The 13,884-nt window shown below is 36.3% G+C and overlaps 1 protein-coding gene across 18 annotated transcripts in view; it reads right to left on the bottom strand.

The window, feature by feature from the left end:
- Nucleotides 1-1,407: 1,407 nt before the first annotated feature.
- The window catches only part of LOC108242369 (protocadherin alpha-C2), a 164,225-nt gene continuing 151,748 nt past the window's right edge, over nucleotides 1,408-13,884 (bottom strand). For all 18 annotated transcript variants that reach the window (XM_037977298.1, XM_037977304.1, XM_037977289.1 and 15 more), the window contains exons 3-4: nucleotides 12,007-12,092; nucleotides 1,408-4,468 (exon numbers count right to left, since the gene is read on the bottom strand). In XM_037977298.1, the coding sequence (XP_037833226.1) occupies nucleotides 4,155-4,468; nucleotides 12,007-12,092 (400 nt within the window). In that variant the 3' untranslated portion in view covers nucleotides 1,408-4,154. The remainder of the gene's footprint in view (nucleotides 4,469-12,006; nucleotides 12,093-13,884) is intronic.

The following is a 13,884-nucleotide window of genomic DNA, read 5'->3' as shown; positions in this document are numbered from 1 at the left end:
GTTTACACTATGTATGTGGAAGTTAACTGTTTCCTTTTTTCCCTCTCTGGAAGGCTGAGGTGATTGGCTGAATTGAACTGAGAAGGCGGGGTCTAACGTGTAGATAGGTGAACTGCTAGATGAATCAGGTGTCACTGATGGGAGGGCTGCCATTTTAAACTCTGCTGTGATGTGTGAGAATGAATAAACCTCCTTTGTTTGCTGTACAGCCAAGACTGACTGATGGTGTTTCTTTTACACCACACCTCTCAGTGTTAAGTGTTATTTGTTAAAATAATGCTCTTACAGTGTTGTGCTCTTCTTACCATTAAAATTTCAACAATGAGTAAGAGTGTTTGTTGTGTTTCATATTTGAATCAACAGCCAGACTAATCTGCAATTTTCTTTCTGAGTCGTTTAACAATGACACACTCTTGACCCCATAAGGAGCGTCTTTCAGTTTCAACATGACCATGTTTGGTAAATATATCTGGCTGTTACTATAGAAACTATTTTCCCAAATAGCTGTAACCATGGAAACATCATACAAGGACTACAAAAAAAATGTAGATTTTATTTTTCTTTTGCTACCACTCCTTTTTAACATAAACTCTTTATATCAATCTTCCAACTTTGGATAGAAAATAAAAGCCAAAGCTGGAGTGGTGAAGACATGTATCTTTTAGAACCAGCAATAGTAACCCCTGTTCATTTCATTTTCGGCAAGAAGAAAGTCTATTTGTGTTTGTAAACAACAAATAACCAAAAAAAAATATCTGTGTGGCTTCAACAGGTTTAAAGTACCCATGCAAACTGTAAAGCATATGTGTAAAAGTAGATAACAAAAGTAAACTATTAACTATCAGTTTATTTTAATCCATGCAGACCATCATAGCTGGTGCCTCTTCAATATGATTTGTTAGTTTTCTGACTAACTTACCCATTGGGACACAATAATCCACTCAGCCACTCTATTAAATTATTGCGCGTCTGGTAGCTTCCTTTCATATTGGACATCTCTGACCAGGCTTTCACTGAGAAGAGAATGAGCTTTGCAGATCATTTTGTCCGTCTGTCATGTCTGCAGAGAATGATCCATTCTGACTACTTCTTAGTCCACAAACAGAAGTGTGATGTAAACATATGCGATAGAGGAGCTCAGGCTACCAATTGTCATCTTGGCTCTTTTAGATATGCAGTCCTCTACCCTTTCATTTATTCATTTTTATCCTACTAATTTGAACAGAAACACTAGGAATTTAGAAAATACAGCCCTCTTTTTAAAGTAAGCATAATTCTGATATCTGGCTTTTGTCAAAATAAAATTAAACATTGCTTTTACCTAAATTATGTTACAATCTAGTATATTTTCATACAACACAAACAAATATTTTCACGCAAAAAATCCCCAAGACAATAGGGTCAAAGATTCTTTTAAGAAAGAAGATTTTATTAGTGATTTTTAAACCAAACACATTACCACTGTATCCATATAGGTAAAATCAAAAGTCAGAAAAATAAATGAAATAAACAAAATTCACTACTTCACTGTTACGGTTGATGAGAGGGTGTACAAAAAGAAAGGTTTCACAACATATCTCTGCTGATCCATTTCGGTCAGCACATTGCCACCATAGTTCACCACCATACATTGGGAAAGATCGACAGCATGAACGCTCACTAAACACAAGCATACACTAACATATACTTTTTTTGTTTCATTTTTTTTTATTTTGACATACAATTTTTTCTTATGTTTTTATTTTAATGAGAGTGAAAGGGAAGTGATAGCTCTTCATAAGATCATACATATTTCAGTTACAATAATACAGTGTTAGATCATCATTTCAAAGCCAGACACAGAATGTTTTTTTTTTTTCTTTTTTTTAAGCTTGTTCTTAAAAGCAGAACCCTTGTTGGTAAAAGAGAGAAAAAATAAGCTTGCATTGAAAGGTATCACACTATATAATTTACAAATACCTAGAGAAGGTTAGTGGATGCCATAAAACATCTGTGGAGTGTGAAGATTGTTGTACATAGATGTTTAGCAGAGACAGAAGTACATACAAATATTTCCTGTGTGAATAATGAAAAGAAATGATAATACAAAATAATAAAATCATAGCAATCTATCAATCTCTATATATATATATTTCTCTATATAGTATGTGTTTCCTTAGAGCAGTACATGCAGCAGCCACCTAATGGAGTGACGTCATACTGAGCTGAAAAACCTTTTGGACGTGGCCACAAGTTACAGGCAGAGGGAGGGGAACCAACAGAGGCAGGTCTTGAGGCATGTGTATATTTCAAAACCATCTGTGTAACAATTTGCGGTGTAAAGCTCTGGGATTAAATCCCTAGATGCCCATTATTTCTCATGTTTCTGTTACTACTGTTGAGACAATCTATGTACATATGAGCTCATTTGTGACTCAGTGCTCCTAAACAATCAAGTAGGTGAACCTTTCTTCTAACATACATGAAGAGGAAGGGTCAGCCGCTCCTCATTTCTTCATTGCCCCTGTAATCAGCCTCATACCACTTGTTCCCCTCTCATCAGTGTCTACAAACAGGAAATGAACGGCATACTGTGGTATTCACAAGTTAAAAGCACTGAACCATTTTGCACTTGAGAAACGTCTGACAAAGAATCAGGGCACAGACCCCTGGCTGGTTCTCCCCAGGCCTCGTCCACATTACTCCATGCTGTTCTCAGCACACCACAATGTTCTAAGCGGGCCATTCGCAGAGACTGATCCCAAGAAAGGGGTCAGGGCAGGGGTTATATGGTTAGTCTTGGGGTAAAATCAAGGTGTAAAGCATAAAGAAGTTAAAGCTATGAGAAAAAAAGACAGAACTTGTAAGAATGAATCTCTTTAAACAAAATAATAAAATGAATGTCACAAATGTTATATGAAAGTCAGCCAAAGGAATGGGTAACAAGAAAAAAGTGATTTGGGTAAAATTTGGTTTGTGGCAGCTGGGAGCAAGTACAAGCAGGTGATCATTTGTAAACTCAAGGTATCAGGTAAGGATTGGTTGCTACCAAACATTCAAAGTAGAAAGCATCAGGCTTTTTTCCTGCACCAGGAGGAGAAGAAAAGGTGATATCAGTATTCTTTACTATTTCATGAGTCCACTAAATCACTGATGAGTTTCCAGCCAGGTCAGCTGGTCTTTACCCCCTGTGATATTTAGGAAAATGTGATGCATCTTCCATCTTTTCTCCTTATTCCCAAGTGGTCTCTTCTCAGCTTAGGTTCTGGCAGGAGATGAAGCTCTTTGTTGTTTTAATGCAGTGAGCAAATACAGAGTGACTGCAAAAGAATCTGCTTCCATCCTGAGAGAGCTGACATATATTTTCACACAGGAGGTGACTGTGCAGGGCAAAGAGCTTGCAGTGTCCAGTTTTAAGCACACTTGTTTTAGTTGATTCTCTCTCCTTTGTTAGGTCTGAAGTGCTTTCGGTGTCCTATGTAAGATGGGTTATAGGTTGGTGTTTCAATGTGTGAGTGTGTGCATGTGTTTCAACGCAATTTCAGGGAACACTGTTGGTAATTACCTGTGAATCTGCAGCAGTGTCATATTAGCCTTAGTTTCAGTGACTCCTGTCAGTGCTATTTACAAGTAGAGTGTGTCCAGCTCCAGACTGCATGCATTTGTGTCATTCTTGTTCATGTTTCTTCTTTTCCTTTTTGCTGGCACAGTTTTTTAATTTATTTTGTTTCAAAATATTGTTTTCCTCGATGAGAGAATGCTTTACACATTGAAGAGGGGATAAGACAGAGGTGCCAACGTGCCCAGTGGGTTAAAGGAGAAACAAATTGAGATGAGGGCAAAGAGTGGAATTTTCTTTTTCTAAAGGATGACATGAGTTGACTCAGGGTGCATAGGCACATGGGACATGGCGAGAAAGAAACAATCTTTATATTGTTTGTGGTGTCATTAATTCTATAAAGGCAAGATAAATAATTTACATCAGTAAGTAACTGAAGGTAAACTAATCGTTGGTAAGGCCAGGATCACAAGAGTAAAAGCTTTAAATTGCTGTCAGTGATAATAGGTAGTAAAATGAAATATTCTCTTTTTTTGCCCAGTGAACTTTGGTTGGTACCTCTGTTTTAGAAACGCCCTTTTCTTCTTTGCCATTTTCTTTTTTATTTCCTACTGCTTTACTCGTCACCGTCATCCTTTCCCTTATCCTTTTTGTCTTTCTTCTCCTTCTCCTTCTTCTTCTTCTTTTTTTTCTTGGCCTCCTCTTTCTTTCCAAAGGTGATGAAGTCGCTCTTGTCATCCTCTCCTCCCTGGTTCTGTCTGATAGATATTATGGCGGGCGAGCCAGGAATGATGAAAGCTTCTGGAGGAACCTCGCCAGGCTTCAGGTGTTGTGGTGGTGCACCGGGACCGCCGGGGCCATAGCGAAAGTGCCAGCTGTTGCTGTCAACGCCGGCACCCATCGGAGGTGAAACCTCTCCTCCTTCACCGTCTGAAAAAACAAAAAACAAAAAAACATAAAAATGAAATGCTGCTTTCTGTTTTTTTCCATCAAAGACATGTTATTTTTTACATGATTACATATGTGCTGTGTGTACAGATTTAAATTTAAACATGTTCCATTGGTTCAATATTTCATTTATTCTTTTATTTTTCATTAAAAGTATGCTTGTAAGTCCCTATGTTTTAGTTTATGCACTTTTTAAAAGCAATACAGCCTTGCTTTACTTCAAATAAGTTCCAAGCATCTCATATTTTTTATGTCTTCATTGAAATTAACATCAGATAAATCTCACTAGTGTACTAAAATCTCACTGGGTCTTTGTGCAATAACTTTGTAGAAATAAATCACTTCTGTAAAATATGTGAAATTACTTTTACTAAACTTTACTGATTTACACAGTCCATTTTTGAATATCAGAAACAAACAAGACAAAATTTGTTAGGTGAGAAACTTTCAAATTCTTGAAAATTTTCAGGTGTCTAGAAAGGCAATGCATTGTACTCCATCTTAGCTAAAACAAGCATCCAGGATAGTTTTATTAGACTGCAAATGTTTGGTAGTGGTGGAAAAAAAGCCCTTTTCATACTTTAGTGGAATTCAATTTAAATCTATTGCAAGAAATCTGTAATTCTTTTAAATTGCATACTTTTAGCTGTATGAAACCTCATGTCTTAGAGAAACTCTCAGACAATCAGCCAGTGAACAAAGACATCTTATTTGCCAATTTTAATGGTGTTTTAAAAAAGTATTGTTAAACATTTGTTGCTTAAAAGGTCTACGGTTAGGACATAGACTTAACATGGAATTACTTCATTATTTGCATGTAATAACTGTATTTAGAAAGGCATAAACAAGCATCACTAATTAGTGTGTCAGTGTTTAGAAGATTACAAAATGAAACAATCATTTCACTTTTCTCCTCAATGCAGTGACCTACTTGCCACACTTTCCTCACATATTCCCTTTGCTTCTCTGATTCCTTCTCTGAGCTTTTTTTCTTTTACCAAAGGGGAGATTAACTGAACACATCTCCATTCAACCAGAAGAAAACCATGTCTAGTCAAAGAAAACTGGCCTCAAGCAGTTCCCAGGGCAAAGATTTTCATCTTCTATGATGTATGATATTTTTTATTACACATGAAGGTCATAGTTAGAAAGTTCAGATTCATTTACTTTCAGATGTCATGCTCTAAATGAACATTTGATTGGACATGACGTTCGTGTAGCAGTACAACATCTGGTCAAGAGAAAATAAAACCATTTTGTAATTTCCTGACCTACTTTTTTATTAATTTATTTATTTTGTGCATCTGTTTTATTGTTTTGGCACAAAATTCCAAAATGTTGATTCAGATGTCTGTTGTAGGTCAATTGTCACTCTTCTAGCATTTTGGGGATTTTAAGATGATAAATAATATAGCAATTTCCATGAATGTAATTATACATTTCTAATTAAAAAGTTTCCAGCCAGTGTGTATTTAAAGAGGATCACACATTTGGACTGTTCCAAATCACTTTTTCCCCCAAAATATTTCTGTTTTCATTGACTGAGATGATAGAGCTGAAGAGCTGCAGAGAATATGTAATTTGACCGAGACTGAGATTTAACAGCATGACAGGCTAAACCCAGACAGTACATTCTCAATGTGTAGACACTGAATCAGAAAAAAGCCACACTCATTTAGAAGATAAGAGTCTTTCCCTAGAGGAAAAGTCCTTGTTTGACTTCCCCTCTTGAGGTTTGAAGCTGATTTGGTAGTACATATAAAGCAGAAACCAAATAGATGCAGCATAAAAAGAATAAATGAGAACACTTAATGTTGAAGTGCTAGCAGGGCTTTGCTCTGAATTACCCCCTCCTCTTGCTTCTAAAATATTACCTGTCTAAGTAAATGTGAGAAGTTGATGAGGCAGCAGTGCCTATGTGCAAACTTGCAGCAATAAACAAAATTATACTCCAGAGAGTGATGAGTCATACTGAAAGCAGACAGATTGAAACAGAGTAAAGCAGGACAGAGTAATGCATATGAAAAGGGACAGTGTTTGTGTTGTGTTTAGAATATAAAAGACATGTTTGTCAAACTGTTTTAAACTTTGATGTAAGTGTAATATTATAAGTATACGTATATATTTTTACCTGTCTAACAATATGTGGATCATTTTAGATAAGTTTACATTTTATTTGTTTCATCTTCTTTTTATCCTCTTCTTTACAATTTCCCAGATAATAACAAAACACCTTTCTCCAACAGCAATTTTATCTCCACACCAATGCTTTTTGTTTTGTTAACAGTTTTATGATGTCTCCTACTTGTTCGTCTTGCACAACCAACTCTTTTCCTTTTCTCCCCTACCACCTCCCTCCCTTTTCAGTTTAACTCTTATTTCCTCTGACCTTTTGTTTAATAAAGCATGAAAATGTTATCAGTCCTAACCAAGTCCTAACCATGCCAATCAGTGTTTACGGTAACAACAGTGTGATTGGGTTTCAAACTGCTTGTCCATCAAAGATAACCACCAGGCACATTAGAGCCACTAACTGTTATGTTTCATAATTATGACTTCTCTCTTTGCAGGTTTAACCCTGCTGCCTTGTGTGCAATCTTAAAGAGAGTCGTAATATTGGATTACAATCTCTATTTGCTGCATGCCCTCTTGAGTTTGATCTCTGAAGTCATAAGTCCTGATTCTCTGTGTGCCAATGTCTATTTCCTCCCCTTGTGGTTTTCACACTCACTCAAGTCACCCAAGCTCCATTTTTGCCACATCTACTTAATTCATCTACTTTTCTTGCCCACCATCAGCCCGTTGGACTGAAATCACAGTGGACTGCAGTGCAGCATTACATAACTCACTGAGGAGGAGGAGGAAGAAGAGGAGCCAGAAAGCTGTAGATATATTGCAAAATCAGAGAGAGGGAAAGGAGGAAATACACTTAAATGTCCTCTAGGTGTGACTTCTCTACACCTGTTCTAAGAGGGCGTCTGTTAGTGTCCTGTGTACTATGTGAGCATGTTTATATTCTGATAAAAATAAAATATGATGTTGGTGTCAACTCAAGAATATAAGTAATATCCATATTTCTATATTACTGCTTTAAGAATACAGCTAAGTACCTGCATAAATTACTATATAATCCCCAAACTGCAAACAGCAAATATGTAGTCAACTGCAAAAATACAATACTGATGGGTGTTGTCATACATTACAGTGATATATACATTTATGTGTAAATGGGGTTGTTCATTTTTTGCCAGATTGAGCACCTTGCTGTTTGTCCACAGCTAGAACAGATGGTAGACACAAAATGTATCCTGTGAGAGTTAATCAGAATGATAAGTATTATTATTAAATTTCGGTGCCTGTGTAGGTGTTTGAATCTGTGTATGCACAGAATATCCTCAGTATTGTTGCTGTGACATAAAACGAACTGTGAGAGGAGTGATTTATCTTCAGTGAGAAAAACAGGGAGAGAACTGGCATGATATTTAAAGATACTGGCAGCAGAGGATGGAACAAAGCAACAGAGTGCTAATAAAGGAAAGAAAATAACTGTCAAGAATGGGTGACAGATGGGCTGAAAGGATTTTGAAATGGTGAATAAAGTCCTCAATTGGTACTACACTGCTCTACCTTACTTATCTGATTGTGCCACAAAATATTTTCACATTATAAGAATTTCAAGTTAAAGACTGCAGCCTGAAAGTATCAACAATTTACTCTAAATTCACATGCCAATTCAACTTCACACTTGCTTGTATAAGAATTTAACAAAGTAAATATAAATTCATGAGATGAAAGATTGAAAAGCAGCTCCTACGGTTATGTTTTGTAACAGCAAATCTTGTTTCTAAAGACTTTCTGCCCATCATTAGGCTGATTTGCTTCAACACAGAGTCCATATTTGCTTCAAAATCTGCCTACTACTGTTGATGACTGTAGATCAAAACTGTTGTTCTTTGTGTCTCTGTGAATGAGGAATGTGTCTGTTACTATGTGTAAGCTCTAGGATAACAGAGAAAAACAATAAATCTGCATCCATATCTGCAATAGACCAACGCCCAAGTGAATTTAGGTCACTTTCCTTGTTTCTGACACCTTTGTTCTCCTCCTCTCTTAACAACTCCTATCGTCATTTATCACCCTGCAGACATGTTTCTCCTTTTTTAACTTACAACCTTCTTGTCTGTTTCACCCATTGCACATATAAAAACATGTTACCTCTGATTGTCTTGTCCTTCATCTAATGCTACAGCTTGTTCAGTTCTATTTCTCCCCCATTCCCTCTTCTTGTGAACCTTTTGCCCAGTGCCATATGTTTGCAACCCCTCCCTCTCCCTCTCGGGCCAATTTCAGGGGCCATGAATGATTGCCATGGAAACAACATCCTCCTGTGAAGCAGTAGGACGTTCGTGGGAGTCATGGTGACAGTGCTTATGCTGATGGAGAATAATGCTGGGAGCTTTCTCTCCCTCCCTCTCACAATGTCTGGTTCAACCACTCTCCCTTAGCAACAGCATCCTCATGCAACCCCCATCTTTTTTCACAGGCTTTGTCTCAGTCAGTCACTCTTATTTGGTCACTTTAGCCTAAATGCCCCACTGCCTATTGATTATTTTGTTGTTTATTTTGAATGTTTTGCCTTACAAGCCATTTAGCTCCCTCCATTGTTCTGTCTCTTCTAATCAAACAGATATTTAGATATAGTTTTGCACAATTCTTTTTCAATGAATGACCTGTCAACTAGAAGGATAAAGACAAAGCACAAAGAGTGATGAACAAGCAGGAAAGGATGACTTAGACACCAAACAGAACCCTGATTTGACTAATGTAGATCTGTTAATCTGGGCGTGGGCTGCGCACCATCTGCCACAGCAGGAGCAGGACACAAAGCAGGCAGACAAAACACACACACACAAACACTTATTAGAGCCACAGCCAGGCAAAGAAAGAGACATACAGGACAGAAACGCAACATAAACTCACAACACGATACCAGCTCACAGATCTGCAGATTCTAAGGCAGAGGAAAGAAAACATGGGCGTTGCCAGCCATTTGTGTCTCATGGAGCAGAGACAGCACCCTGTAGATAAACTGCATCCAAGCTGAAAAGATTCATTGAATGAAACTGACCTAATGATGAGAAACTGAGTAACAACCAAGATAATGTGGTTATAAATAGCACAGCCTGTGACTCATTGGGATCTGGCAGGTCAATCTCTTCATTTTTTTTCTTGTTTCTCAAATGCAATCAACAGGATTAATCATTCTCTTGTCCATAGATTTATAGAAATGGTTTCATGTATTTGACATTCTTAGCCCCGAATTACTGTTTAAGCAACCCTAAAATTTAACATGAAACTGATGTAGTCCTCAGGTTGTATTCCTATTCTTGACTTGAACAGCAGTCATATGAAGAGGGAACAATCAGCCCTCAAGTTAAAGCAGTTTTAGTGTATGCACAGCATGTCGCCTCTGATGTCAACAGCAGCCAGATGAGACCACCTCAAATCCTCACAAGCTGATCTTACTGCTACTGACCTGCCCTAAGGACGTCACTACTGTCTGTCCTGTTCTCTCCATCATTCTTTCTGTCCATTTCTTTTTTCCTCATTCTATCACTCATGTTTTGAAGTGTCCGCAAGCTGCAAGTCCTCAGCCAAGGCAAGAAATCAATGGAAGAGTGAAGGAGGCTGTGTGTACGTGAGTGTGAATAAGAGGAGACAGTTGTTAGTCTGGGTAGTTTGTCTATCTGTCTTGTCTAAGAAGGACACCAGAATAGTCCAGCTCAATCACCTCCTTATCATAACCTAATGTCATCTATGAACATCATGTGTCTTGTTTTGACCCATCTTCCCCTTCATTTTAATCAGCAAAAACTATACCATTTCTATTTGATTCTGAATCCTATTTTCCTGTCAACATGAGAAAAATTGACTGTTAAATTCCACATTATGTTTTATATACAGTTTATGCAGTCTATCTTTAATAAATATTGTTAAAGGGCAGTGAATATGGCATCATATACAATGACCTTCACACTCTGTTGTCTGGGTAACAAAATAAAAGAAAATCAATATAAAATGTTTCAATGTAGTGTCAGTTGTCCACATGCTCCCAGCACAACTTCAGTGCATAATGAAGCTACAAGTTCCTTAAACTATACTGGATGAATGGAATGTCATTTTACTGAGTATTTTGCTTGTTCTGGTGTTTTAATACTGACTGAAGAGATCTGTGGATAAATGCATTGTCAACTTTTAAGAAACAATTCGTCAGCATAAAAAATACTTATTCAAAATGTTTTGACTGACAATGACACTTCTCTCCAATGGAATAAACAAGTCTGAGCTACATCAGCTCATTGTAAGCCACAGTATTACTACAATATTTCCTAATTTGTCTGTCAATAAATATGAAGTGATTCAGAGATTTCTTTTTTGTATCATTGTTGCTGTTCTCATAGTCCATCTGCAGCAATTTTCCAACATTGAAGGGAGTATCTCACTGAATTGTGACTGTTGGAGAATAGATGGCAACTCAAACTTGTCTAAATATTGCAAGAAAATATGCTATTTTTTTGCAAGCAAGCTACCAGCAGGTTCTGTGGCTGTATTTTTTTTTTTAAATCAGCCTATTTTTGTATGCACTGCTCACAAAATGTTATTCTATGGAATGCACACCTTTTCATTTCTCCACCTTCTTGAAATGAAAATAGGCAGATTTGGACAATGTTTTACTGTAAATCATCATCATCATCATCAATGTACTTTTTAATTCAGGACATGTTTTCTGTCAGAGGAGAGCTTTTGTCATGTGTCAAAAACAGCTCTGTCACACTTGAGATGGGGTGGACACACCCTGGTCAAATGGTGAAGCTTGTTTAACATGTTCTTTTCTGTAAATTAAACTTTTTGATACTATGAGTAAATCATCTTGCAATACTACTATGACGACAACTACTACTACTAATAATGATAGCAGTACTAATAATACCAATGTTGCCCACACCTTGTCATGGTTTATCTGATTAAAAAGAACTTACTGTAAAGTGATCTGCAACATTTATCCTTTGTGGCTCACTGATTTTTGTCTTCTTAAACATTTTATCATTAATTCAGTCAAATACTTTCTTTTTTTCTCTTCCCTTCTCTTTTTTCTGTAATTTCTCTCTTCCTGCTACAGAGCTGAGATATCCATCTCCACCTACACAGTATGTGTCATTTCCTGTGCCTGCAGCAGTGGAAAGTGGTAGGAATAGTTTCAAGCGATCTCGTATGTGATATCTCGGTTATTTTTCTCTTGCGATTTGACAGGCTCTTGAGGAATCTGCAGTTACAGAATAAAGATAGTTTTAGCTTGTATTCTATTAAACTGTGTTGGCCTCTTTAAATATAAATGCTAATCCTTCTTTAAGTCATTTATAACCAGACTAGATCTATGTTTGTCATGTTTTGTCTCCAATAACCAGCCTTTAAATTGGTTGCACTTGTTATTAGGTGAGAGTATCTTGACAGACTCTTACCAGCAGCACTGGATGCAGTGGGCCAGTTCTGTACCAAGACGCCCTGGGCTCCCTGCATGACCGAGGACTCTTCCATGTGCACTGAACTGAAACAAAAAAAAAAAAAAAAAAACAAACAAACAACAAAAAAAAAAAGAAAACATCAAAATGTTACAAACCAAAAAAAGCCTTTTGAACAAAACACAGAATATGAACAGCTTCATGGCACTTTAAAATGAAAAGGAATAAATACACAAAGGTTTATACATTGATATCACAATGTTATGCTTTAAAACATCAGGAAAAAGAATATTGCTAAAAATGTAAAAATTAGATGCAGCTCAGTATTGCAAAGCATTGGTGCTAATAATGTAGGGGTTTTGTTGGCACAGTCGCAGAAGAAGGGAAAACATCTTCAGGTTAAGATTAAAACATTGATACTGCATTTGGATTATTGATTACAGATGGCTCTTCTACCATTTTCACACCCAGTCTAGTATTTCAGCACCCTCCATTCTACTGGAATTTGTCTCATGCTCTGTAGTGCCAAACAAGCACAACAAATACACTGCAAACTAAATCTCTCTCTTTGTGACACCGATTATCTTTAAAGTAAATACTTCAGATCATAAGGTTTAAAGTCAACCTTGCGTATCTAAATAAAAAATAGTGGACATAGAAAGGACTACAAATCTTTTTTTAGAAAGTGAAATCAGCAGTACATACATCAAAGTCCAGCTATCAGTATATAAACTACACTAAATACTAGCGACTGAAATAAGTATACTTTGTTAAATTAAAAGCCTTGTGATTCATGGGATAGTTTGGTAAAAGACAAACAGGGTTGACTGCAACAGTAATGTTAAATTTTTAAGCAAAGATTTTGTTCATGAGTAACACTTGAAGTATTTGTTGTGAATGACTCACAACTAAAATCATACCAAATTTTAGCTCAATATCTGTGGTTGTAGAGGTACATTCACTGTATATTTCCTATAAGTTTTTCCTATAATAATTAAAATACATCCAAGAGTTCATGAGTTATTTTATGAACAGAAAAAGAGAATTAACTCCAAATAGTTACTGATAAAATTTTAAAAAAGGCCTTGTACTATCTGTTAGTGCTCAGAGGATGTGTCAATGGAATATTTCATTCCTTAAAGACACAGCGGAAACATTGGTGTACTGGAAGGGGGTCTTTTTTTCACCAATAACATGTCCAGTTTCAACCTATTTGCTTGTGTGTAAAATATATATTTTTACTTCCATAAAAGGTTTTATGAATTTTAAGGCTATTCACTTCGATTTCATATCAGAAATCTAAACTGCAGTCTTGAATAGATGATAAAATATTTGTCAACAAGTGCCAATGGTATTGTTTATTAAGATAGTATGAATTTAAATACTCATGTTTTGTTGTTCAGTGAAAAAACAAACAAACAAAAATAAATAAATAAGAAAATAGATTGGTGATACACCATCTTTAAACATGGGTTAATGTTCCATTCAGTTCTCACCTACATCTTATAACCAGATACATAGTCATTGGGTTTCAACATTAATATTTTGTTTCAGTAGGTCCACAAAACTGCATACTTACTACAAAATTAATTCAAATACAAGGTACCACGATTCTAATAAAAGTACATTTTTAGGGATTCATGAGAGATTTGGTTAAACTAAAGAAAATCACTCTGAAAACATGACGTTTGAAGATAATCGTCAAAAATTTCCAAATACGGCTTGATTATGTTGCTTTATAAACAGATAAACACTCAGAGATGTTTTAATGCAACATGGATGTTAGTCTGCCTAAAGTACATTAGCAGCAGTGAGTCATGAAACATATTAAATATGTTTCACTCAGTCTCATTAGATCTCATTAATATCTTCAGCAAT

Source organism: Kryptolebias marmoratus, linkage group LG9 (assembly GCF_001649575.2).
Source record: "Kryptolebias marmoratus isolate JLee-2015 linkage group LG9, ASM164957v2, whole genome shotgun sequence".
NCBI lineage: Eukaryota > Metazoa > Chordata > Actinopteri > Cyprinodontiformes > Rivulidae > Kryptolebias > Kryptolebias marmoratus.
Note: the sequence above shows the minus strand (reverse complement) of the source record. Positions and strands in the feature narration are given on the sequence as shown.